This window comes from Trichoderma harzianum, assembly GCF_003025095.1.
Source record: "Trichoderma harzianum CBS 226.95 unplaced genomic scaffold M431scaffold_3, whole genome shotgun sequence".
Classification (NCBI taxonomy): Eukaryota; Fungi; Ascomycota; class Sordariomycetes; order Hypocreales; family Hypocreaceae; genus Trichoderma; species Trichoderma harzianum.
The window spans coordinates 1,695,363-1,721,210 of record NW_020209251.1 but is presented as its reverse complement, the minus strand read 5'-3'; the positions used below and the strand labels follow the sequence as shown (position 1 = coordinate 1,721,210).

At 51.1% G+C, this 25,848-nt stretch overlaps 11 protein-coding genes across 11 annotated transcripts; 4 read left to right on the top strand and 7 right to left on the bottom strand.

Annotated features, from left to right (window-relative positions):
* Window positions 1-177: 177 nt before the first annotated feature.
* On the bottom strand, window positions 178-1,120 carry M431DRAFT_78105 (hypothetical protein; the record flags this gene model as incomplete). Its single annotated transcript, XM_024922652.1, has 2 exons — window positions 178-796; window positions 852-1,120. The coding sequence occupies 2 exons, from the start codon at window positions 1,118-1,120 to the stop codon at window positions 178-180; spliced, it is 888 nt and encodes a 295-aa protein (XP_024777537.1).
* Window positions 1,121-1,539: 419 nt separating this feature from the next.
* On the top strand, window positions 1,540-2,130 carry M431DRAFT_492098 (hypothetical protein; the record flags this gene model as incomplete). Its single annotated transcript, XM_024916974.1, has 2 exons — window positions 1,540-1,552; window positions 1,613-2,130. 2 exons carry the CDS (start codon window positions 1,540-1,542, stop codon window positions 2,128-2,130), a joined length of 531 nt encoding a protein of 176 aa, XP_024777536.1.
* A 1,320-nt stretch (window positions 2,131-3,450) lies between these two features.
* On the top strand, window positions 3,451-4,290 carry M431DRAFT_517481 (hypothetical protein; the record flags this gene model as incomplete). The annotated part of the gene is made up of 3 exons (XM_024920330.1): window positions 3,451-3,574; window positions 3,645-3,716; window positions 3,779-4,290. The coding sequence occupies 3 exons, from the start codon at window positions 3,451-3,453 to the stop codon at window positions 4,288-4,290; spliced, it is 708 nt and encodes a 235-aa protein (XP_024777535.1).
* Window positions 4,291-4,870: 580 nt separating this feature from the next.
* M431DRAFT_479411 (hypothetical protein) lies at window positions 4,871-6,202 on the bottom strand (the record flags this gene model as incomplete). The annotated part of the gene is made up of 2 exons (XM_024915764.1): window positions 4,871-6,019; window positions 6,179-6,202. The coding sequence occupies 2 exons, from the start codon at window positions 6,200-6,202 to the stop codon at window positions 4,871-4,873; spliced, it is 1,173 nt and encodes a 390-aa protein (XP_024777534.1).
* Window positions 6,203-7,342: 1,140 nt separating this feature from the next.
* On the bottom strand, window positions 7,343-8,155 carry M431DRAFT_351547 (hypothetical protein). Its single transcript, XM_024914481.1, has one exon. The coding sequence runs from the start codon at window positions 7,924-7,926 to the stop codon at window positions 7,468-7,470; it is 459 nt and encodes a 152-aa protein (XP_024777533.1). The 5' UTR covers window positions 7,927-8,155; the 3' UTR covers window positions 7,343-7,467.
* Window positions 8,003-8,778, bottom strand: M431DRAFT_548339 (hypothetical protein; the record flags this gene model as incomplete). The annotated part of the gene is made up of 2 exons (XM_024921262.1): window positions 8,418-8,778; window positions 8,003-8,159 (listed from the first exon to the last, which is right to left on the bottom strand). The coding sequence occupies exons 1-2, from the start codon at window positions 8,747-8,749 to the stop codon at window positions 8,003-8,005; spliced, it is 489 nt and encodes a 162-aa protein (XP_024777532.1). The 5' UTR covers window positions 8,750-8,778.
* Window positions 8,779-8,912: 134 nt separating this feature from the next.
* M431DRAFT_505418 (hypothetical protein) lies at window positions 8,913-11,313 on the bottom strand. Its single transcript, XM_024918637.1, has one exon. It carries the CDS (start codon window positions 10,981-10,983, stop codon window positions 9,199-9,201), a length of 1,785 nt encoding a protein of 594 aa, XP_024777531.1. The 5' UTR covers window positions 10,984-11,313; the 3' UTR covers window positions 8,913-9,198.
* A 174-nt stretch (window positions 11,314-11,487) lies between these two features.
* Window positions 11,488-12,746, top strand: M431DRAFT_505417 (hypothetical protein). The gene is made up of 2 exons (XM_024918636.1): window positions 11,488-11,720; window positions 11,781-12,746. The coding sequence occupies exons 1-2, from the start codon at window positions 11,674-11,676 to the stop codon at window positions 12,460-12,462; spliced, it is 729 nt and encodes a 242-aa protein (XP_024777530.1). The 5' UTR covers window positions 11,488-11,673; the 3' UTR covers window positions 12,463-12,746.
* Window positions 12,747-12,971: 225 nt separating this feature from the next.
* On the bottom strand, window positions 12,972-14,612 carry M431DRAFT_492093 (hypothetical protein; the record flags this gene model as incomplete). The annotated part of the gene is made up of 2 exons (XM_024916973.1): window positions 12,972-13,748; window positions 13,806-14,612. The coding sequence occupies 2 exons, from the start codon at window positions 14,610-14,612 to the stop codon at window positions 12,972-12,974; spliced, it is 1,584 nt and encodes a 527-aa protein (XP_024777529.1).
* A 3,919-nt stretch (window positions 14,613-18,531) lies between these two features.
* M431DRAFT_79028 (hypothetical protein) lies at window positions 18,532-21,888 on the top strand (the record flags this gene model as incomplete). Its single annotated transcript, XM_024922771.1, has 2 exons — window positions 18,532-21,782; window positions 21,849-21,888. The coding sequence occupies 2 exons, from the start codon at window positions 18,532-18,534 to the stop codon at window positions 21,886-21,888; spliced, it is 3,291 nt and encodes a 1,096-aa protein (XP_024777528.1).
* Window positions 21,889-22,405: 517 nt separating this feature from the next.
* M431DRAFT_109701 (hypothetical protein) lies at window positions 22,406-24,572 on the bottom strand. The gene is made up of 2 exons (XM_024911726.1): window positions 23,369-24,572; window positions 22,406-23,295 (listed from the first exon to the last, which is right to left on the bottom strand). Exons 1-2 carry the CDS (start codon window positions 24,144-24,146, stop codon window positions 22,607-22,609), a joined length of 1,467 nt encoding a protein of 488 aa, XP_024777527.1. The 5' UTR covers window positions 24,147-24,572; the 3' UTR covers window positions 22,406-22,606.
* Between the last annotated feature and the right edge of the window lie 1,276 nt (window positions 24,573-25,848).

Sequence of the window (25,848 nt, the reverse complement as noted above, 5' to 3'; positions counted from 1 at the left end):
TCTTTAGTTTTCTTTTGTTCACAAATCGACAACTTGATGTGTGATACTCACTAGCTTTTCATCCTCCATATATTGAGAAAAAGAAAATGAATAGGGGACCTACACAAACCCCTTATTTCTAACCTAAACGCCATACCATCTTTCCGCAGTATCCAGTCTACTTGCAATAATCGCAGCTTACGCGCTGTCTCCATTGTCCACTCTTGGCCGCTTGCTCTCCGGATCCTCAGCCGAATCGTGTCCGTTGACATCATCTTCCTTCTCGAGCTCGTCTCGTGGGCGGGTTCTACCAGCTCCTTCTCCAAGCTCCTCAGGCTCTTCCTCATCTTCCTGCTCTCCACCTATCCAATTGCCATCCGCGTCAAAGTACTCGTGGACATTATCCGCTGTGATCCAACCGCCGCTACCAGGCATAGGAGGTGGCAGCCCACCATCTGTAACTCCGCGTAGAACGCCAGTGAACCCTTCAATGGCTTCGTGACCAGCGTTTCCCTCAAAGACAATGCGGTCATACTCATTGTCGTCGTCTTCCTCATTTTCGGGGTCAGGATGTAAATCGGAGCAGTTGGCCATGGCGTCGTACAGCTGTTGCGCCGAATTGGCTTCGGAGGAGGTTGGTGGGATGATGGTAAGCTCGACAGTTTGGAAGTCGGTGTCGTCGCTGCCGCCGTCGGCGAGGTCAAGCTGCATCCAGACAGCTTGCGAGCTATTGACCGTTTTGAGAGCGTGAATAGAGATGGAAGGGTAAGGGATCGAGACACCGGCTTCGGCTTGGTGGCTGAAGATGATGAAGTTTCTGGCTGCAGGTCAATAACCACGAACACTCGGACAATCAAGGATGAAGCACGCACTCTGAAGTCGCAAAAACATCGACAGTTTGCTCTGCTAGCTCTTCAGCAGCTTCACCATCATTTGAGTCGTTTGGTGCCGCAGCAGTATCCTGGGGAAAGACGGCCAGGCTGCCGCATTGTGACTGTGGGATTGTCGCCTTTGCGCCGGCGAGATGGTAGTGTAGAATTGGCTTTCCATCGGTGAAGGATTCCGGCGTCTGTGACTGATACTCTGCCAGGGGCGTGTAATCTGCCTCTGCGGGCGGCGATCGAATTGTTGTCGGCAGCATGATTGACTCGTGGTGGTTAGCTTTTTGGGATGTGCAAGGCGGAAAAAGAGTCGAGATCGTGGGGTAGCTTGCATCTTGCTGCCTTATCGATACCGCCTCTAGGCTAGGAAGCCTGGTATAGCGGCGTGGGGCCAGTGATGACACGCCCGCTCAGCGCTGCGGCGAGACCGCCGACTTTAGACTTGGGACTTGCAATGCTTCGTTCCAGCTGAGATACCCAACCGCCATACCAATCATCAACAACCAGAGCCTCGAGTCTTCTGAATTATTTGCCCTGCCCTTTGACTTTCTAGGAAAAACTTTGATCCTCCGCAGCCTCATTGTTGCCACTAGCATTGTCGGAACCTTCGCAACCCCTCAGCTTTTGAGGCGGCATCTCGCCTTGGCTACGTCCGCTTCCTTCTTCCTCGCAACGGAATATGCACAGCAACCGTGAGTCAGTCCAGTGCCGCCTAATTCACCGCAATACAGACGTTGATAAAAGAGCCATAGGGGCACATCACCTGCTTGAACAGGTCCCTCTAACCGTATCGCCCTTCGTCTCTCTTCCAACTGCCACTACACTCTCGTACAACTACAAGACGATGCCTTCCAACATCCCCCCCTCACCATTGGGCATCCCCAATGCGTCAGATGACCCTTCTTCACAGCCAAAGCCAAAATACGTGGTCTCAAATTCCGGCCATGCCGCCCATCCCGACGACATCATTGCGTCTTGCCGGGCGCTGCAGGCACACATTTCGAAAATGCAGGAGGATGCGGAACGGGACCTACGGGAGCTGGAGGAGCGTATAAGAGAGAGAGAACTTGCCGAGAAGAGACGGCTGGCGCCAGGATGGCTGGATAGTGATGCACGGCTGCTGGAGCCCGAAAGAAGCGGATCAGCTCCTCATTTGGAGCCGAGTCCGCCGACTTCGCTGGGACAAAGCGACCAAGGCGGTAGTGGGGATATCTCTGGTGATGAAGCCGCTCAGCTGGATCGAGCCTTTGGTGATATGGCGTTGAGATAGATGTGACTTTTTTTAGGGCTGGCAAATCTTTTCTTTCCTTTCCTTTGTTTGGGGGCTACTTACGATACATGGACAATAACTGGATAGCTTTTTGATCTTTGCTAATGAGATTTATATATTACATTTTCGCATTCATACCACTTTGCTCCTACAACGGCGAGAATGAGACTCTCGTTAAGTCGAGCAGTCTGGAAGAGCATTAGTAATCTCTACGGTGTTTTCCTACTGGGGATCATCGAACATGGAAATAATGCTACCTTCCCTACTGGCGAGGGGCATACGATTGCGTCCTTGGACTATTGACAAGAGTATACAACTACATCACTGAGAATATTCATCTGCCAGATCTAATATGATCGCATGATCGCTACTAAATAGGTAGTTGTACGGAGTAAAGCTACTTAGAATGGAGTGGTACGATGCGCTATGCAAGCCGACTTGAGTCGCTCAGGCCTCCCAAAATACCAAAAGTCTATCGAAGTAACTCGCGATAAGGAGAATATTACGCCGAAAAGACGTACTCTTGCGCACATACTTTCGCAGCCTCGTTGGTGGCTGGTCGATATGACCCCTGGTTTGGACTCGCCCTAGAGTAGTATAGAAGGAGGGGGGGCTATAAGAAGAATTGCTCACATGCTACAAATACATCTTTTACACTTTAAATCTGATAAAGTACTAGTAGTTAAAGTACTACTTAATAGCTCTACTAAGTCACATTGAAAGCATCTTCTGGTATATTTTCCTGGGAACGCATCCAAAGCTGCGTGTTTGAGCCAGGGAATATCTGTCAGCCGTCTAGATGATAGGAGAGGCTTCTGCTACGTCTGCCTCCCCTTTAGTATTGAGAGAACGTATCTTTGAGATTAGAGTCAAATATTTGGGATCTCATCTGTTGATACATACAACGATGTACTCCTCTACTTGTCCTAGGAAGATGCGCCCCTGAAAAGAGAGTTTGTGTACCTTATCCTAGACGCTATTCGGACCGTCGAGACGAGAGTTGGGGCTTAGAAATAGAGTTGAAATATAAGGTACCGAGCCTTATCTACGGCTACATCAAGTCATCGCTGTAAAGAGATAGGTACGATGCATTAATGCAGTTGCCTGAATCCGATGACTATAAGGGAGGAGGACATCCCCTCTTCCTCTCGAGGAGGCGTTTCTTGATGACACCCAACTCCGGTTAATCTCTCTATCTATCTACCAAGTATCCAAAAACAACTCAAAGACAATAACACAGACGTTATCATAATCAACATGTCTCGTTTCATCTTGCTATCGATAGCCATATTGGCCTTTATTGGTATGGCATCCGCAGAAATGGCACTGAGTGGCGCGGCATCCTTTGGATGGCCACCACCAAGAGTATGGGAAGATGCCTATGAGAATATTGCTCCTTGTGGATCTGTCGAAGATCCGGGTAGCAGAACAAACTTTACCCTCCGTACGTTCCACTGACTCCATGATATAATGAGAGAGATTTCACAGTCATGATGTGTCCTGACCCATGATAGATCAAGGACATGTGCTTATTTTCACGCAAGCCAAGGCTTGGAACGTTAAGTTGGGTGTTTCATACACTTCACGTATGTAAATGCTTCCAAATATCATGTATCTCTTTCTTTCGTTAACGTCAAGTGATTAACAGATCCCAACACGTTGGCCGACTTCCAACCCATGATGAAATACGTATGGATGGACGAGGTCGACGCCGGCGTCACCTGCATCAACGTCCCAGACGCTCCAATGGCCGTCAAAGCCGGCACTAAAGCCACGCTGCAGCTCTCATACAGGAGCCCCCATGAGGTTTCTTCCGATAACATCACATTATACACATGTGCCGACATCACCTACGTTCATCCTGCCGACGTCCCCTATCAAACCCCGTGTTTCAATACAACACTACCAAAGGATCACTTCGTGACTCTTCCGCCCGGGCCCAGGTTCTCTCCCCTGAAGTTCCCGATAGCGGAAAACGTAACCATCACGCCGGACACGACAGGTCACGAATTTCCCAAGTGGGCGATTCCTCTGGCTGGCGTCGCAGGCGCTTTTGTTGCGACCCTTTTCGTGTTCTTGGTGTTTAAATGTTGTATCATACCACGACGACACCGACAATTAATGGAAATCATAAAACGGCGGACAAATTATAGGATCTAATAGGAAGGCCGACAAATTGAGATATTCTTACGAACGTCGAGGCGTTTTAGAAGAGTGAAGCCGCAAGGATTGTAATTAGGTAGCATAATAGTAGAGCTCAAGGAAGCAGTGGCTGCAAAAGCTGAAACACCTGAGGGTGAATAATAGGATTGGAAAACGGCTTGAATGAGGCAAAAATATAGCTACAACATTGAAATTATGTATATGAATTCCATCAGCTCGCGAGAGAAGTGAATGTATATCCCGTATCAACCCTATAGAGCAAAGGAGCAAAAATCAAGTTGGTATCTCACAATGGCACACGCAGCTCTGTACAAATTCAACGCCCAAAGACACCAGCCGACCAACCGACAACCTGAGCCACTCACACTCTTGAGATTTTAGCCAGAACCTCTTCTTTTTCTCGTTCTCCCTCATGCCCTCATATTAACATACGTCTAATGAAACAAATGAAAACTTATCGTGTCAACCGTTTTAGATTTCCTATCATCCCGCTTCAAAAGGGGACGACAGGATGGGTACCAAGGAGATGGTCAAATAGAGCAAATACTTAGGAATACATATGCAAGAATGTATGGCCTCATGACCCCTTGGTGAGCAATGGATTCAAAATCTCCAATGCTCGTATCGATTGCACTCTTGATAAGATGACAGTGCCGGCACGAGAGGTGGAGAGATAGGACAGCTCTGAACTCTCGGCCATGTCTGTGCCCTTGACTAGTCGCCCTGCAACACCGCAAACAATACCGGTGGACTCGGATGACAGGCCGCCTAGATCGAGGAAGATGGGGATCAAGACGCCCTCGGTGTCACCCACTAATGAGTCATCAAAATTTGGCAGCAGGGCTTTGTCAAGCAGTAGAGACGGGGGATCATCCTGGGCAAGGGTGAGAGACAAGAATCTAGGCTGCGAGACAAGCGCAGATACGATGCACGTATAGAGTTTTGTGTCAACATGGCTTATCCAAGAGCGACGGTAGTCTGTCGAGCTCTTTCGGCTCATGGACGGCCGATGGCCGTAAGCGTTGGTGAGGGGCGATATTTCGCGACCGGAGCACTGGACGAGCTCCAGGTCCGGCTCAACGCGGGCTTTTACGTCGTGCTTCAAGAGGAGCTTAAAGGTCCGTGCTTGAAGCTCGTCATCGTTGGAAGGGGGTGGGGTGCTGGGTGGTTTCTGAGACAGGTCGGTGTCTGAGCTGTTGGGGGCGTACATGGACGGGTTGACAAAGTTGGACTGGTTCTCTGAGAGCTCGAATCCCTTGGCTAACAGGGCCTGCACGACTTTTTGCTTCTCCTTGGTGGGGACAAGGATGAAGTCGGAGTAATACGTGGTGATGAAGAAGATGGGAATGTTTGCGAAGGCCAGCGGTGAGCTGAGCTCCATGACACGGCCGCCGGGATCCAAGCCAGCACTTGTTACGGCGAGGATCATGTATGTGTCTTTGTAGAGTTTGACGGTGTTTTTTAGGGGTTTCGGCAGAGCATTGAGGGCAGGCTCAAAGACGTTCTTGGCCCATGAGCTGTGACAGACGACGGAGCACTCGATTGGAGTGATGCTAATATTGAGGAAGCCATGTTGGTAGTCTGTTGTGAGGCCTTCGAGCTCGTATTCTCTCGAATCGCGAGTGAAGTTGAGGCTCTGGGTTTGTGGTAGGAGAATGCGCAGGAGAGGTTGCAGGAGAGTTGGGTAGAGGTCGAGGGGGATGTGGATGAGGGTGTAAGTGCCTTCCTACAAAGCGAAGCATAGTTAGCATCAATTGGGCCTTATAATTGCAATGTGGAAAGAAAAACAATCGCAAATGGTGTGGGAAGCAAAGAAAAAGAACAAGATGCAGTCAAGAGATGTTGTGCAAGAGGGGGTCAGCATGACATGCCAGTGTCGACTTACAAGGAATGAGACTTGAGCGTTCATTGTGATTTTGAGCTCCTCCGCCAACAACGAAAAAGTAGACAGTCACCGATGTACAGTAGAGGAATGGGACCGCAAGAGAAGCTATACGAAGAAATATAGCTGTCGTGTGCCTCGTGGGCGCCGCAATTGTCGAGATGGCGCAATAACTGTCGTTATCGACGTTCGGCTCTCTAGTTCCGATATGGCAGCAAGTCACAGCCGACGTAATCCTGGGACAAGACAGCAGGGGGGGTTCCCTGCTGGTGCAAGTCCCAGAGAGCGAACGAAATGCGGTTGCGCAAGAGCACAAGATGTTTGGCAGTACCGAGAACAAGACAGAGAGGAGAGGAGAGGATCAAGTAGCCGAGGGTTAAAAAAAAAAGACAAAAAGAACTGAAGATAAAGTCTGTCGCGATAAAGGAAATAAGTCGAGGCGAGTCAGTCAGTCGGAGCGCCGTAAATCGGGGGAGAGGGCGCTGATAAGTGATAAGGCAGGTTTACGTTTGGCGGAGGGACAATGGAGCTTGCACTGATAACGCTGGGCCAGTCTTACTGAGTGGGTAATGTTACGATAGGAAGACGAGACAGGACGTCGGTCAAAAGAAAAAACGAGGGACCTGCTGCGTCTATATATATGAAAACGTGCCTAAGTGAACCTAGAGCCGTAGGGATTGGGTGGTAAAATAGCAACCGACGGTGTGCGAAGGCGTGGGCTGCGGCAAGGTCCCCCGTTCCGAGCGATTGGAAGCATTCGATGGATTAGAATCGAGAACGTCGGGGTATTAATTGCAATAGCGTAATTAGCAGATACAGCGCAGTGCTCGGCCCTGTTGGACCAGACTCAAAAGGCGCTGCCAGTTTAGTGCAGGTACTCAGTGCTAAAGCGGTACAGGACCTTGGCATTCAGTAACAGGAATAAAGTATCCATCGCCGGGAAATCATAATCATGCCACAAAACACAACAGATGGATGGCAACGCAATTGTCCAGAGCAGCGACTCTGACTGACTGACTGCTAGACACATTCGAACCATCATTGATCCACGGGGGTTAGACGCCACGAGCAGGGAACAGGCAAGGTCCCCCCACACACAAAATAGGGAGGACCCTGGAACGCCTTAATCGCGACAGCCCATTCGAAGCATTCGTGCAGGGAGCGGAGCGGGGAGCCGTTGGAAGCCCGGCAAGGTTGCTTGGGAAAAACCTGGGGTTTCCCGAGGCTCTGGCGATGCCGTTACATGAGCTGTACTACGGCGGCTGCTTGCCTGACGCTGCGGTTGGGCTGTACTACCCAGGTAAATGGAATGACATCCATGGATCCATGGGGTGGACGAAGCACCAACTTGGCAAACCACCTACTGCAACCTCTTCCAGTACTGGCAAGCCTCTGTATGTACAATGCGCTGGCAACCGTCCTCTCCAACCTCTCTCTGTCTCTCTCTCTCTCGCTTCTCCTCTTTCTTTGCCTCTAACCTGCAAGCGGAAGAACGGGTCAAGCCCCAATCCCAGTGCGGAGGTATTTTGGCACCAAGCAGCGGCCGCAAAGGAACCCCCCAAGACAAGCTCAAGAGGGACAAGTTTTGGCAAAAAGCAGGGAGAGAGACAGAGGCGAAGGCGTCTAGCTGCGTGACAGGGCCCGTTTGTCAGTCGCTGCCATGACGCAGGTGACGGCCGCCGTGATTGGAGTATGGTGATGTGATGGCTATGCGGATGATGGGTGGCACGGTTCAGGTCCAAGGAAGCCATCAGCCCGATGCTAACTGGCGGCCAAGATTTCCGCCAACGCAGCAGCCCGTGTCATAAACAAGACACAAGAACACACTTAGCCTACGCCGTCAAAGGCATCGTGACCACGGGTCGGCGTTTCAGCCTTTCCCACGATCCATGCTGCCTCGTTCGCCCAATCACCGGCGGCGAGGTTGTAGTCGTCTGCTAACTTGACATGTACAATTGTTGATCCTGCTGCCTCCGCGTTAAGGCTGACGAGTTGGTGTGGTGATATATATTCATCAAGCCATCATTCTGTCCACCTCCCGGCTCCGCCAGCCAGGCTCGCGGCTTTCATTCGACCTTGGCTACTTTCTAGACGGTCCACGGGGCGCGCCACCAGCGTCATGAAGCAAGCAAGCTTTTTCCATCAAAAGGACCATTAGTTTGCTCGTTGCCTCCTAATTTTTCTTGTGTCTGCCTCTACTTATGGCCGAGGGGCTGATGTCAGCCGTGCGTGGTAGGCTGACCTGTCAATTTTCAATTTTTTCTTCATTCTTCTTTGTTCAACGGCCGTTTCCACAAACATCACGTCAATTTCATGGCATTGTATTAGTGATGAGACGCCACTATAGTGGAATCCAGCCAATTCTCCCCCGCTTCGGCTGTGTTGTATCTTGTGTAGGCGGTATCTTCTCTGCTGTAATCGTGAGGTAGATGAGATGATTTTCGGGGTCTTGTCGCCCATCCTTGTCTCACTCCATTGGCCCAGACTCTTTGTCCACTCCACACAGCATATCAACTGTACGAAAGCGGTAACCGAGCTCTTCGGAACATCTCGCAATCTCATTATGAGAGTCATATTGCGCGTTATTCTCTTTAATACGATATTCGTTTGAATTGTTTAAGTCGTCATTTCTTAAATGTAAAAATGACTTGTCTATCGCCATCTAGCGCAGCTGCCTCCACGGCCGCTGGTATGGATGGAGGCCAATAATTACCTATCATACGGAGTAGTATACTAAATATAATCAGCAGTGGAGGGGAACTTTGCAACTCTCTAGTAATTAATGCCTCGGAATCGATAGATTAACGACGACTGATTCCAAAAGCGCCCGGCGGCATAGACTACCGAGAGGGTATTTCTTGCTTCCCTCGGCAGATGCAATGCAACTCTCCCAATCTAACAAACACCAAGACAAACACGCCACTCAATATATCCCCATCAGTTCATGATGCCATCACAGCCGACCCGTCTCCCGTTCCGCCGCAAAACATAAGCGAACCGCCCGGTCCGTCCCAGAACCCTGATTAAACACCATCCTTCTTGACTCCAACAACCACCAGATTCCGTGGGCTCTCGCCATAGTCAAACACCGTCTCCACCCAGGCATGCTTGACGACGTCGTCGTGCTCCTTTAGGAACGTCCACCGGTCTGCCACGATGAGCGATTCCACCACCGCCGCGCTCAGGGCCATCAGCGACCAAATCACGCACAGCTCCTTCTTTCGCGGCTCGTACATGGCCTCGTACTTGGCGATTTCGGCATCGGATATGTCCGCCATCTTCTCGTTCATCACGCCCGCGTACTGCTTGTACTCCGTGCTCGTCGTCAGCTTCTCCACGGCCCCCCGCACGTAGGCCTTGAACGATCCGTAGCAGCTTTTGCGGAGCGATCCGATGACCACGGGGTTCGTGCTCATGTTGAAGGGGCTTGCTTGTTCTTCGTTTTGATCTTCTTTGACAGAGTCGTCGTGCCACACGCGGGTGACCACGCCACGGTCTAGGAATATTCGCTGCAGAACAGCCCGGAAGAAATGTCTGGTGAAGAAGCCCTCGCTTTCAACTCGGGTCCAGTTCTGGGGCGCCTGGCAGGCCATCATACGAGCCGTGATGTTGAGACGGATACCGTCACCCTGGTAAGTCGAGAACTGCTGGCTCATGGGGAAGCCCTGCGGATCTCTCTTTTCAGATTCGCGCACAATCCGGCCGTTGAGAGCTTGAAGACTAGGTCGTAGGTAAGGCTGTTTGTAACTCGGAGGACCCAGTTTCTCCGTCAGGAGGTTGTAGCAGCAGCCGACAATCGCAACAGCTCGTATATCGGGATTCATGATGAGAGATCGAATGCCGTAGTGAGACAGATTACCGCAGGAATGGATAGAGACGGCCATGAGATTGAGGTCTTCCTCAGATCCATCCTTGAGCTTTCTGTGCTCGATACCCTCTATAACCTCTGAGAGGTCACCACTATCCAGTCTCCCCGAGATGTATTGAACACCGCCTTTCCCTTCTTCAGCCACATATTCCGCTTCATGAATGTTCATTGGCTGGAACTCAAATTCCTCAGTCCCTTCCACCTGCTTGATAGCTGCCTGCACTGCATCTTGGTTCTTTTGCTCCTCGGGGCTGAGAGTTTCCAATGCCTTGTTCCACATCTTTTTATTCCTCTTCATCTTGGGCCGAATCGCCAGCTTGGATGTCAGATCGTACACCTTGGCTGCTGTGACATTGTGATCTCTGCCTTCCACAGCTACAACGTGGCGGTTATAAGGCTCGCAGGCGAGAGCCCGACCGAGATAATTCTGACCACTACCAAAGTCCACAAAGTGGGATATCTCGCTGCCAGTCTGTTGCGAAATATCCTCCGAAAGGGCGTCAACGTAGTCTGCGAAATTGACAACCTCGTGAATTTTCTTAGGCTTCATTCCTACAGAGACTGATTTTGGTAGAACCGGCAGTTTCTGCTGTCGTGGTGTAAAATCTCTCCTTAAAGAGAATCTCCTCAGTGCTTTAACGTACTCAATCAGACTTTCTGGTGGCTCTTGACCCGGTTCAAAGCTGAGAGCGTCCAAATCATCTCTTAAAAAGAGATCCAGTGTCTTCATGATATCATATGACAATAGAAATCCTTTCCATTCGTCTGGCAGTGCCGAGTGAAAGATGCCCGGATCCGAAGTGAAAAAGTCGAGAATGTGAACACCTCCGCAGAGAATCTGGAAAACATCTGTATTCCGTGCAAACTCCAACAGAGCCTCAATATACTCCTCTGGCGTCGAAAATTCTTCGCTGCATGGCAGCGGCCGAGTTGGTATCATGGCGATTGCTTTCAGTGAACCACACTGGGCTTACCCTGTATGATGTTGGACAAAGATAGAGAGTAAGTAGAATCTGAGATGATAATGAATTCCCTAAGAGTCCCTTCTCCCGTTTTATAATATGTCTCCTGCCACTGGTATGGCGAAAGGGGCGTGTTGATGTTGAGATGTTGGTGTTGAAAATTGAATCGTAAAACAATTCAACCAAAGATGTCGAGTTTTTTTGTGAAAGAGTGACAAATCGTCTAGCCAGCAGAAGCCCGAGCAAATGTCAGGGCAGAAAGCACTTTCTTTTTCCCCAGTCAATTCTCGGACAGTCATAAAGTCGTGATATGCTGCGTTAGATTTGGTCGTTGCCTGGTTGGTGTAAAAGACATTAGATTTTCAGGCCCATCTCATTGGTGCCGGGCGACTGGCGTCTCACCGAGAAGGTACGTACCGCTACCCTCGGCTCACCTTAGCCACACCTTGTTTCGCTGTCGCAAGATTGGATGCAACGTCATCCTTCAAATCCCGAGCTCTGCATGATCCTCCAGCAACCAGGTGGAGTTAATTAAGGCGATCCGTACTGCGAGTTTTCTTCTTGCGCTTCTGCTTTCTCTTGAGCTTTATATACACCGTCTTACCCGTTTCTCTGTTCCTGTCCGGCGCACTCAATCTCGAGCTCATGCATCTTGAACCGCTATCAGGATGATGTCCTCAACGAACGAGGAGGACCCCTTCCTCCAGGTCCAGCAGTACGGCCGCCTCCTCTAAACACATATACCAATTGCTTTTCTGACCTGATACCGTTATAGAGATGTCCTCAGCCAAATCTCATCTATCCGGCCCCTCTTCGCGTCATACCTTCGCATCCGCTCCCTCGCCTCAACCTCCACCTCCCCCGAGCTCATATCCGCCCGCACCGAACTCGAATCCGCACTCTCCTCTCTAGCCGAAGACCTAGCAGACCTTGTCGCCTCCGTCCAAGCCATCGAGTCCAATCCCTCCCAGTTCGGCGTCTCCGACCATGAAGCCTCGCGCCGGAAGCGCCTTGTCCAGGAGGTCGGCGCCGAGATCCAGGACATGCGCGAGGAGCTCAACAAGAACATCGCCGGTGGCAAAGGCGGCAATAGCGATTTGCCTGACCCAAGCTCCTTTCAGATAGGCGAGGGCGATGGCGGCGATGCGTACCAGGAGTTTGAGCAGCAGCAGCAAGTGGAGATGATGCAAGAGCAAGATAGACATCTCGATGGGGTGTTTCACACGGTTGGCAACTTGCGCCGCCAGGCTGACGACATGGGGAGAGAATTGGAAGAGCAGAACGAGATGCTCGAGGTGGTGGACGATTTGGCGGACAGGGTAGGTAACCGGCTACAGACTGGCATGGCCAAGCTGGGGTATGTGATGCGCAAGAACGAGGACCGGCTGAGCAGCTGTTGTATTGCGGTCTTGATTTTTGTCTTGATTCTTTTGCTGGTTCTTCTGTTGATCTTGTAGTAGAAGGAGTATTTCTTTTCTTGTCTTTCTATGTTTTACGAATGGTCTTTATGGGGAGATAAAAGGAAGAGGTCTAATGGGCGAATCAATATTTGGGTCTCGGAGTTTTGGCGGAATGATTTATGCCGACGTATCGGCTGATGCAGTCATGCAAGCCTACTAGGTATACAGCGTGGGTTCAACGTCTACGGCGCAAGATGATGCAGGATAGAGTGAGAATAAAGCGCATGGGTTTCTTCTATAATACCCATAGCTTAAAAAAGACATTTCCAACGTCCCAATAGTGCCTCCTATGCAGCGTAAATAAGGGACCTCAGGGGTCTATCATATATATGTTATATATTACATGCGCCGGCATGCCAATGTGCCTCCCCCAAACGCCTTTGCTTCAATGTATCAACCGAATACATTATATCCTCCTTCTCTTGAACCTCAAAGTGTAAAAAGAGACGGCTATAGTTGAGGAGTAGAAAAGAGCAGGAAAATAAAAGAAAATGAGAACGAATGCTTCAGCTCAAGACAAGTCCTTCAGTGCGAAGAAGCTCTACCATGGCTCGTAATGATTGCGCTGCGGCTGCGTTCGCTGGCGCTTTCTTGGGGAACTCGACCAATGCGAGGCGCAACGCAGCAATGGCGGCGCTGCCGTAAAAAGTCAGAAACCGCTGCTCGTGACCTTCAATCATGGCTCTCAAGACGACGTATTGTGTGTTTGAAGTCTCATTGGGAGGCGAGTTGACAATGCTGGCCAGCGCCTGCCAGTAGTTGACTGGTTTATATGGATTTTCCTTGGACGTCTTGCTAAAATCGCGAAGGGAAATCGATGCGAAACCAGTACCCAGACCAGTCATCCTATCGTTGTGAGTCTGCTCTGTAATGTACCCAGGACCATCTTTTTTCCATCCTATGGCCTGTCTCCCCCTCTCGGTTTTATCGCTTCCTCTCAAGCCGAACAAGACCGGGCACACGACTCGGAACTTGGCCATGAGGATGTCAATCAGAGATGCACCGCGCCATTGAAATTCCTTCTGAGAAAATATATGGGCTGTGAAGACGCCGATTGGATCTGCAGCTTTGGGATTCGCACTGCACTCATTGATAAATTGATTGATGATGCCCTTGGCGCAAATGTTCAATAGGTAGATGAAGAGAGAAGGCAGGGTCGCGTCGTTGTTTGCAGCGCCTGCAGCTGGCTCTCTTGGTCTCACGGTAAACCGGCTCACTTCGATAGGAGCGCTAGGCACTTTACCAGTGAGTGCATCTGTGAGTGCCATTGTGATTTTGGCAATCTGTATTTCATGTTAGTATCCAAGGCGAATTCGTGAACTCGGGAAATCTCGACTCACAGGTTGTGCGTTGGCTCCTTTACCCGCTGTAAGCTGTCCGATGGAGACTCGAATTTCTCTTCGATAGGTTCCCATCTTGCCCTTCAGAGGAGACCCAGGCACCTTTGCTTCGGCCTGCAGCACCTGTCGCAGCTTCTTTAGCTCTTTGTGAATTTCGACATATCGGTCTGCTAGGGCATTTTTCTGCGCCAAAGGAGGGCGAGCCATCGGAATCTGTGCGGCGGGCGGTTGGGCAGCAGGAGTCGTCAGTTTTGTTGGTTCCAAGCGATTCTCAACTTTTGGCGCGGTGGTGGGTGATGCAAAAAGATTGCTCGTGGCCGGTTTAGTTTGCGCTCCCAGAAAGCCATTCACCTGGGGGGTGGTGGCAGCTGGCGCCGGCTGTTGCTTCGTCTGGAAAAGGTTCTGCTTGATAGGTTCTTGAGGCTTCGCAGCAACCGGCTGTTGGACTGGCACCGGTTCTACCTTCTTGGGCGGTTCTGGCACTGGTTCAGGAGGAAGTTTAGGCACCGTCTTGGCCTTGAGTTCTCGAAGCCTTCTCTCTTCTTCTACTATTGCCGCCTCCGCTCTTAATCGTTCTTGCTCCTTGCGCTCCAACTCTAGAAGTCGTTGATGCTCTTCTCGAAGCTCGTGGAGCTCATACACTCGGATAGCCGCTTCTCGCACGCGTTGGTGCTCTGCCTGAGCGGCGGCCAGAGCATTTTGGTGGTTCAGCTCATTATTTCGGCCGTCTAAGAGAAATCTCGAGATTAGGCCGCCTTCAGGGCTCGACAGCAATTGGCTCTTCCTCGAAGAGGGAGAATTGGTCATGTTCTCGAGGCAGGTGGTGAGATAATCAGTCGTTATCGCGATGGCATTTGCAATTGCTGGCTGGGGAAATATCGATTACAGAAATAAATAAAAGAGGGAAGGAAATGGGGAGGAATGGCTCAATCGCTCTCCGTGGAGAAATTATGGCAAATGCCAAAGTGAAAATCGCCCGACGAGTGTATACAAGGAAGTGAACTCTGACTGAAATGTTTGTTATCAAAAAGTGAACCTTGTATCTTTTACTCGGAAAGTTAGAAGGCGTCAAGGGCCAAAAGTACGTACTGCCTGCCCTGGTTGGCTGGAGCCAGAGTTGATGACGCGCCGGAATCGCCAAAACAAAACCCCGAAGGCTACCTGTCTCAGTAAGCTAGGCACACGTTGACAAAGTGTACCAAGTACATGCCTACAGCACAGAGAAAGCGTATGAGCTAAGGTTAGTAGAGAGGCCTTTGGGCTAAGGTGCTAACAAGGGCCGGGATCTACGATTGACGCTTCGTCTCATTTCGTCTAACTAGGACGCATTCGCGAGGCATGGATGCTTCGGCTGGCTTTCTCCAGACATTCAACGCAGATTCGGTGATATCATACTGGGCAGGTGCCTGGCATTGGCTGCTGAGGTCCCTTACATAGGCGACAAAGGGTCCTACTATCTCTCTCTCTCTGTCTCTTGTCTTGTTCCTTAACCCAGGCACTTACAGTTGTCCGTTCATGTCACCGCTGACGTGGCCCTGTCCTATTCGACTCCCTTTTCCTGGTGTATCTTTTTTTGACAAAGCGTAAATGGTACCTGCGAAGTAGGTTGCAACTGTTACGGGGGAAGCTTGTCTTAGTTTCCGGTGGGAGAAAAGACGGCCTGCTCCTTTTGCCCCAGCAACAGAACAAGGGCGCGCTAGACACGATTTGGTCTCTTCGTACATGTTAGAAAGACAAATAAAGGAGCCCAGCTGCTAACACGTTGCGCGCTGCTTCTTGATAAAAAGTTCAATGGCCAATGGTTCTGTGCGTTGGTGCAAAGCGCTGTAGAGCCCATGTCTGGGCTATCTGTAAACCACTCGATTTGGTCATGCAACTGACCCTGGTATGGTGGCGCCAGGGTATCTGAACTCTGTGCTTTTTGATCCATGCTACCCCATACTCTCTGTCTCGGCTGAGATAATATTTATCGCTTCTACAGAGCATTTATTACTAACGTACAGGCATCTTGAAGAGAATTGTGGCACAGCAAATGGCTTGGCTGTCAGCACGATGAGTGAGAAGCTTCTGCCTGTGCCGTATATGGACCCCCATCTATTATTGTCCATACGCCGCAGGTGAATGGGTTCAATTGAAAGTCTTGTTCATGCCTCTTCTACGCGTACTAGACTCATATACGGTAGTACTATTGCTGTTACTAGTAGGGCCTGACCGGGTGGACACGATATCATTAGCATTTGGGGCTCGTATTGATGAGGGTGGGCAAGAGTGGTTTAGTTGACTTCAGGGGCGGGTATCAGAGCTTGCTGCTCCATCCATCCAATGCTTGTACGGCGCAGATAGTAGCTGTGCCTGTAACTCCTCAGCAGCTGCAAAGAAGCGAAAGGGGCACGGCTAATGCTGCTCTCTCAGTCTAGAGCATGCGATACATGTGCAGACGAGCTGTCTGGCGCTGCAAAGAATGCAACAGCCAAAGATGGCTCGGGACAGCCGTTGATCATGATATCGCAGGTTTTCCGCGGTGTCGTGTGACGACGTGATGGGTTAGAATAGCGGGACAGAAGCGCTACGGCTGCGGCGCCAGCAGCCCCAAGCAGGGGTTCGAGGTTGAGTTGTGATGAGCGCGAAACGAAGGCGGAAGCGCACCGGTTTTTGATATCAGCCTGGACTCGTATGTGCCTGTGCCTGTCCTGGCCAACATCCGGCTTGTTGACGCCGATGGCTGCTGTACCTGGCAACCTGGTAGCGGTCTCGTATCCGTGCGAGGGGACTGACTCCCATCCCTGCGATATCCATCTGGTCTGAAGCTGTCAATACCTGACATACATGTACTTACCATCCATTGATACTAGGTAGCTAGGTACTCTACCATGTAATCTACTTTCTACAGAATAGACACAGCTTTGAGGGACATAGAACAGTGATGATGATCCAAGTAGTACGGCAATTGGCATTGAATAGTAGACGCGAACCGCGCTCCCGCCGCTAATTGCTCCCTACCGCACCGGCGCTGTCGAATCCATCCTCAAGTCCATCATCCGGTGCACATACGGCACTGTACTCGTTCTTACGTAGGGCCAATGCACCCAGCATTGTCCGTCCCAATGTCTAATTGAGCACAGCCCTGAAAGGTGTCATCGCTTTAGGTTCTGCAGTGGATGCCGTGGAATGCTTGCAGCACGTGCTGAGAATGTCTCTAGCATCCATTGATACTCCGTACAGCGTCTTCGAGTGCTCTCAAGGGGGCCGGTTGAAGCTGTTTCGCCAGAGGTGGCGTGCGCCAAAGAGCTGCTAGCGAGTGGGAATCAAGAGCGTCACTGCACCCCCATATTTTCGCCCCCGGCGGTAGCTCTACCTGTATCTCCCCAGAGCAGAGAGCCGTCCATCCTCTCTCCATCTTCCTCCCTCACAGCCTCTCGCAAGGAGCTGGACTTCCCATCCGCATCCATCCTCACCTTCTCTTCTCATTTTCCCATCTGCATTGCACCGTCAGCCCGACTCCTTCCTTTCCAACGCTCCTTGGCTCTGCCGAGCTCGCTTGAAATCACTGCATCGACCCTCCTTTGGCAAAATCTGTCCTGTCCACGGGGGCCTGCCACTGTCTCTTAGAGCCGAACTTCCACGATCCCGACCAAAACAACCACTCCCCAAAGCTTTCGCCCACGGCAATTCCATCGCCAACCCCCTCCTCCAGCATCGCTCACCACCAGCCCGCACCCGACGTGCACCTTTCCGCTGCCCTTTGTCTGCGCCATGGACCAGCAGCAGCAGCCGTCGCAGCAACAAGCTGCCCAGCATGCCACTGGCGGCGTTCATGGGCCGGCTGGACGCAGACTGCACATTGCGCACCGCAGGAGCCCGTCTGAGCTCACGCCGCTTATGAGCATGTTTGCTAACCCAGGAAGTAAGCCATCCGTCATTTTTTTTTTCTCATCTTCTCTCTTTATTTGGCCTTGAGGACAACTTTTTTTTCCCTCTTGTGGCTGCCCTTGTCGCCCGCCAGCTCTAGGCGCGGGGCAACCGCGTTGCCAATCCACAACCCCTGCATCCACAACGCAAATATCCAAGGCGTCGAATCTGGGAAATTGAGTGCTAAAGTGTTCGTGTCGCAGTGGAACAACTTGCAATCCAGCAGCAGATTGAGCTCCTGCAACAACAGCAGCAGCAGATCCAAGCCACCCATCAGCAATATGTCAACATGGGCATGATGCCCCCGGGCCAAACCATCGGCCCCGGCGCTCCATTCAATCCTTTGCAGCCCATGGGCAATGCTTTCCAGTTCCCTAACCAGATCCCACAACAAAATGTTTCGCTGGGTCCCCCGACCCAGCCACTCTCACATCGCCGTAATCAGTCGGCTCTACCCAATATGGGCATGGGCCCGCCGCCTGCGCCATCCTCAGGAGCTTCCGGGTCTACTTTTGGAAACTTCGAGGCACCAGGGAGCCACGGTCGTGAGAACGCTGGTTCCAGAGGTGGCCGTGGAGGCGGTGCCGGTGGCGGCCATCAACGACGACACTCCCTGGCCCTGGCCGATGCCAAGAAGGCTGCTGAGCTCGCACAGCAGAAGCGAACTACATCCGGATTCCAGTTCCCCGCTGCCGGTGCTCCAGCATCTGACAAGCCGGAGGAGGAGAACCAACCCGTCGCTCAGTCCAGCCTCGACGTCCCCGCAGCCCAGGGAGCTACACGTGGAGGCCGCGGCGGACATGGCCGCAGCCAGAGCATGGCCGTCAACGGACGCGGCGGTCTGCGCAGCAGCTCCTTCAACACTGGCACTGATAGTGGCGGTGAATTCCAGCGCCGTGGCCCCGGCCACGCCCGTACGGGATCCCGAAACTATGAGGGCAACTGGCGCAACCAAGGCCAAAGCCAGGATCAACCTGCCAACGCTGCCCAAAACCAGGGGTTCCAGCCCGGCCACCGACCCCGCGGCTCAGTCAACCAGTCCATCTCAGCTATGGGAGGCTTTCAGTTCAATCCCGGCCAAGCTCCGGTCCTTCCGCTTGCTGGTCAGATGATGATGCCTCAAATGTATGGCCAACAGCTCAACCCCATGCAGATCAGCCAGCTTCAGGCTTTGCAAGCTGCCCAGATGAACACACAGCAATTCCAGGGTCTTCAGGGCTCTCAGCACGCCGGACAGCTTGCTGGTCAGCAACAGCAGCAACAGCGAAAGACTCTCTTTACCCCCTATCTGCCTCAAGCTACCCTTCCCGCCTTGCTTGGAGATGGCCAGCTTGTTTCTGGTATTCTCCGAGTCAACAAAAAGAATCGGAGTGATGCTTACGTCACTACGCTGGATGGCCTCCTAGATGCCGACATTTTCATCTGTGGTAGCAAGGATCGCAACCGTGCCCTTGAGGGTGACTTGGTTGCTATCGAGCTCTTGGATGTCGACGAAGTTTGGGGCCAAAAGCGAGAGAAGGAAGAGAAGAAGAAGCGCAAAGACATTACTGATACCCGCTCCGGCTCCACCAACCAGGGCAGCCAAGCTTCTGGACAAAATGATGATAGCAACCCCCCTGACGGAGCAATCCGCCGTCGTGGCAGTCTTCGACAGCGACCCACTCAAAAGAAAAATGATGACGTCGAAGTCGAGGGACAGAGCCTTCTCCTTGTTGAAGAGGAAGAGATCAATGATGAACAAAAGCCACTGTACGCCGGTCATGTCGTTGCCGTCATTGAGCGTGTTGCCGGCCAGATGTTCTCGGGTACTTTGGGCCTTCTTCGACCCAGCAGCCAGGCTACCAAGGAGAAGCAGGAAGCCGAGAGAGCGGCTCGAGAAGGTGGCAACTCTCGTGGGAACGATGGCCGCCAGCAGGACAAGCCCAAGATTGTTTGGTTCAAGCCTACTGACAAGCGTGTCCCCCTGATTGCCATCCCCACAGAGCAGGCTCCTCGAGACTTTGTTGAGAAACACCAGGAATATGCTGATCGCATTTTTGTTGCATGCATCAAGAGATGGCCCATTACGTCTCTTCATCCCTTTGGCACACTTGTAGAGCAGCTGGGTCGTATGGGTGACCTTAAGGTGGAGACCGATGCACTGCTTCGCGACAACAACTTCTCATCCGATGAGTTCTCTGATGCTGTTTTGCGCAGCGTCGGCCTCCAGGATTGGTCGCTCGCTCAAGAGGATGAAGCAGCCATTGCCTCGCGCCGCGACTACAGAGATGAAAAGGTCTTTACCATTGATTTCAACGGTACCGCTGAGCTCGGAAATGCGGTGCACGTCACTTCTCGCCCCGATGGCAAGATTGATATTGGTATCCACGTTCCTGATGTCACACACTTTGTCAAGCCCAACTCTCTCGTGGACCGAGAGGCCAAGAAGCGTGGTACCGCAGTCCATCTCATCAACCGTTTCTGCGCAATGCTGCCCCCTAAGCTGTCTGGAGAGCTTTGCTCTCTAGTACCAGGCGAGGAACGTCTTGCCTTCAGTGTTGTATTCACCGTAAACCCCGTCAACGGCGCCGTTGCTGAAGGTGATGCCTGGGTCGGCAAGAGTATCATCAAATCTACCGGCAAGGTGTCGCTGAGTGATATTGACAAGGCCCTGACTGACGCTTCTACATTCGACAACGCTGCCGTTCCGATCAACACCATTCAGATTTTGCACGCTGTAGCTCAAAAGTTCCGAGAAGCCCGCTTGGGTGCCGGTAGCGAGCCCATCGCCCCTCTCCGATTATTGCAGCAACTCGACGATGAGAACCCTCAAGTGCAACACAACATCTTTGACTCTACCGAGGCTCTGGAGCTTGTCGAAGAGCTCATGCACAAGGCAAACAGTTATGTGGCCCAGCGCCTGGCTGAGGGCTTGCCCGACAAGGCTCTGCTGCGTCGCCAGGCCGCCCCCAACCCACGACGTCTGCAGACGTTTGTCGAGCGCATGACAGCTCTGGGATACGACATCGACGCCTCTGGAAGCGGGGCACTCCAGAACAGCCTCTTCAAGGTTGACGATGCGGATCTGCGCAAGGGCATGGAGACAGTTCTTCTCAAGTCGATGCAGCGTGCCAAGTATTTCATTGCTGGCAAGACTGCCAAGATCGTGTGGCCTCACTACACCCTCAATCTGCCACTCTACACCCACTTTACCAACCCTACTCGTCGCTATGCCGACCTTATCGTCCATCGACAGCTGGAGGCGGTCCTTTCTGAGGGTAAGATTGAGTTTTCTGACGATATGGAGAACCTTGTCAAGACTGTTGAAGCTTGCAACACTAAGAAGGATTCGGCACAGAACGCACAAGAGCAGAGCGTTCACATTGAGTCATGCCGCACCATGGATAAGAAGCGACAGGAAGTCAACGGCGATCTCATTGCAGAGGGCATCGTCCTCTGCGTGTACGAATCGGCTTTCGACGTGCTGATTCCCGAGTGGGGCTTCGAGAAGCGCGTGCACTGCGATCAGCTGCCCCTTAAGAAGGCAGAGTTCAGAAAAGAAAAGCGTGTTCTGGAACTCTACTGGGAGAAGGGCGTCCCCAGCTCTGCATACGTGCCCGAGGATGAACGGCCCAAGGCTGCGGCCTCCATGAGAATGTCAAACGCTCTGGCCGCTGCTCGACAGGCGGAAGAAGCAGAGCGCGTGAAGAAGGAGCGCGAGGAGGCTGCTCGTAAGCAGACCGTCACCGGCACAATCTCTACGGATGACGTTGATGCCCTGTTTGATGATGACGAGGACGATACTTCAGATGTGACTGAAGCCATGGCAGGAGCGTCGCTGGCTGAGCGACCTACGCAGAGCGTGCCAGGATCACCGGCACGATCTGCATCCAACGCCGGAACTCTGCACCGCACTCGATCCGACTCCAAGGTTCCTGTCGCAGAGGCTGTTGAGACTCGACTGACGAACAAGGAGAAGTATCTCAAACTGTTTTCTCTACGCGAAGAGGGTGGAGATTACATCCAGGATGTGACTGAGATGACCCGGGTGCCAATCATCCTGAAGACGGACCTGACCAAGAGCCCACCGTAAGTTTCCTTTCAACATAGAAACCTGTAGAGTATCAGTTTTGCTAACATGATGGAATCAAATAGTTGCCTAACCATCCGGTCCCTCAACCCCTACGCGTTGTAAATTGGACGAAGCTGAAAAGGGGAGTGGAGGTGGCGATGCGATTGGCAGATTGATAGCTGGAGATGTCTCGCCGCTGCTGAGGAGATACTTGCTATAGCAGTGATGTGTGGTATATACTTATTTATTATCTGGCACACGGTAAAAGTGAACCAGTGAGGAACACTTATGCGGCAGCCACTTAATGGTTACAAAGGCGATGCATCTCATGTAATGGCAAAAAAGAAAAAAGGCATTGATGTAATGGAAGCGCATTGAGTAGGAGGTGGAGCAGAATGAGATATGATTGATATGTGTCGCGAGTGGAAAGCATGAGATGAAGAAATGAGCATTACTAAGTTGCGATGTAATATATTATTACCTAGTACTACGTTGAGCTGTATGCTTCCCTCTGGACTTGGCAACGTGACGCAGCATTGATGACAAGGCAGACGAAAGAATAGTCTTTTTTCCTTGCCGAATCGAGTAAGAAGTTGATTCAATGTATTCTACTCTATATGATGCCTATATGGGGGGATGTCTGTTTCATTCCGTTATAGGTCTCCAACTTGACGACAGATACTAGATGAAAGCAGCAATAATAGCGGATATTGAAGCAAGTAGCAATGGCAACAGCTTCTAGAGGAGAGTCCAGAGGGGAGTAGAGATACTCTATGGTGAGGCAGATTACCGCTACTGCTACTGCTGCTGCTGATGTTGATGACGACGAGGGTATATTCAACTACCACCATATGGTGTGTCCTTCCCTCCTGATCTGCCAAAGAGACGCAGGCTCAATGACTTGGCAGGGAAGTTTAAGATGATAAATTGCGTCGCCGGGGCAATTTATCGCCGCTTTGATATCATCCTGCTTTACTTGAAGTTCAGAACGGTGCATACGCCGCTTTGAGGCAACGACTTGCCATGCCTTTACCACACGAGATCGCAACTTGAGCTTCCACGTTCCACGCCAAGTGATCGAGGCAGTGCCTCTTTCTACGCGGTATATAAATGCACAGGCGTGTGCCTTTTCGCAGTTCCAAAGGACAAACGTGTGTATCATGGGCATCTGCTGCGCAAGAACCCCAGCTCGGAGCAGCAAATTCGTAATTGGGTCCCGGTGCTCTGCTTCGTGCCGTAGGAGCTTTGATGTAAGCGCCAGAGATTGCAAACGCGGCCAGGTCCAATCCGATTGACATTTCTGAAAAAAAGCTTCGGCGTTGACCATGAAGGAGATGGAGAGGTGTTGTAATTGGAGACTTTTGGATACGAAACCCGCGTCAATTTCTTCACCAGGATCAGTTGATTGGAGGAAGGATTGGAGCCAGGACGGCCACCTGGGAGGAAAGCGATTATAGAATCTATAGGAATCCTCAAATATTACCAAGGTGTTGACGGTATCTGGAAGGCATCTCATTCCAAAAGCGTAAGCTGTCGCTCACCATTAGCGGTATGGCCAAGATGATGAAACTTTGCAATTGCTGTTACAGCGGTGAGTGCATACCTTGATTTTCGGAAATTCGCCAACCGTCCCATGGCTTCCATGGCTCATAAGATATTTGCTCTAGATGATTAAGTTTGCGGAACATACAGGCGAATGACTTTACGTCAATGCAACGCCGGAGTTGTCGACGGATAATGAGGCGGGTGACTGCTTCAACTTTAGGCGATGATACTCGTAATTTTAGATTGATAGGCTTAAAGAGTCGTTGAATTGCGTGTCTCTGAGGGGGTTGGAATGGTTGGCCGTCAAACCAGCCATGTTGCGGGTCAGAACCCAGAGTTCCGGTCCCAGCTGTTGGTGTTGCGTCCCCTTCATGATCAACGTTGTCTGAGGACAAATGAATGTTCTTGAACCAATGTTCGCAGTCGCTGGGAGAATATGCATTGAGCTCCAGTGCCAAGTTACCCGCTGGCTCCCAACTACTCAGGATAGAGAACAGTTTCGATATCGCATCGGTGACGATAGGGCTGACGTCGGTTAGACGCGAGCGGTGTTTGCAGCAACATCTGTACGAGTATCGTGGTAACTCTACACGGAAATAGATGTGATGGACAAGCTTTCTCGTTTGTGGCGAAAGGAGGGCGAAATCGTCGAGACAAGACACTTGCAGTGATATCTTGTGGAAATTGAGCTTTTCTAGAACGCACTGCCATTCTCTGCACACAGACGCAAGTGAAGCCCAGCCGGGATATTTCTGGCTTGCGAGTTTTTCTAGGATCATGATGCGAATCTCTGCGGGGAGATAATCCCATGGGGGTCTCCAGCTGCGTAGTCTCATTCTGTCGTGTATCGATTTTCTTCGTTGCGCTCAGAAGAGGAATAAAAGGGGTAGACTCCAAAAAGCGTGCTAGAAGGGGCTGGAAGTTGGATTTATACAGCAGTCTGAGGAAGATGAGATGGCCTTGAACCTTGAAGAGTCTTCTTTGTGCCGGTGCCTGCTGGATCGAAGATTAGGATTTGGGGTTCATGCCTAACTTTATATCCTGGGCTTGAAAAGTCTGATGTGTTATCTTGAAAACTCTGTTGTTCTGGCTTTTGGCGCAATATATGGGTTCGATCGAGGACGAACCTTATTTCTTGCAATATCTAGTATTCAGCATCCCATGTGCCAAACTTACACCCACGGTACATGATGTATAGAAAGCCATCTATTAAGACTATACTAGGTACTCGTTAGCTACTTGATGCCCAATACTGAAAGAAGGTAGTTAGAAGTAGATACTAGAAGTGCTGGACAGATAAAGGGAGTGAGTACATGTGTCTGGCCCTTAAGTTGGATAGATACATTCAACATACCGATTCTCATACATCAATGGTACACAACATATGAAGAGCAACATGTTAAACTTCTCTTAGGTTCTGGGGGAAGATTTCGATATTAGCTAATACTGAAGGAGGGTTTGATAGCAAGGATAGAGATACAAGGTGGATGCTTTGCACCTCGCCATGACAAATTATACCACTGTCGCTCGCCGGGATGCTGAATCACCGGGTTGGGCTACTACATACGAGTAGGTAACTGTTCTCTTATGTATTTGAATCTGCATTCATTGTAATCTTGGCTTCTGACATGGATATGGCTCGAATCTCCAGCCCTCTTAGAACAGCAAAGCTTGTCTGCCACCCGATTGGCGGCTCAAGCAGGCATTGATTTCTCCGTCTGATAAGTAAAGAATTGATGTGTGACGGACGCACGTGTCACCTGTGACGGGTGTTGAAGGATTGTCCGGCTTGGGGGGTTTCCGAGACAGTTGAAACATTTTCTTGGGTAACTTGCTCTAATGGGAGGAAACGGTTAGTGTCGTGAAGGCTATCTGAGTCTCCGTGAGACAGAAGCAGGGGGTCTCCTGCTGGGTGACCTAGTCATGCTGCTGCTACAGGCGAGTCTGGAAGTATTTGATTACAGACCCATGCTTCACCTTGATACTGGGTATGTAAGGTACTAGAAGGTGGTGATTTGATTAATCGCAAAATTAATGGATGTAAGTCTTATCTGATCAACTGCGAATAATTCCGAAGAGATGCTCCGTTTCCCGTACCTTCCCTTGCTTCAATTGGAAGCACGTGTTATACTACTCTACTACTGAGGTACTACTCCTCCTCAACTTGACTAAATCATCATCAGAGCTTCTGCAAATGCAAACCACAGACACATTAATCTCAATTGCTACACATCTTACCGTACACGGAGTGCTTGACTAGCATCAACTCACGATAGCAAAGACGCGCGCACGGCCTCCAGCACGAGTAGGCGCTTCTCCATCGTGCGACATGAGCATCCCTCCCGTGGTCATGACGCATGCGCTAACAAGGACCAGATGCAACCCGTCTCTTTTAGCTCGCAGGGCAGCAAAAGAAGAAATAATTAAAGTTAAAACGTCCTGGCTGCAATGGCCCCCCTCCAGGCGGAAGAGATTGGCTCCGGGGCGCTGCTTTTGCGCGTGTATCAGATTCGTTTCGGACTACGGACGGGGTCGAGC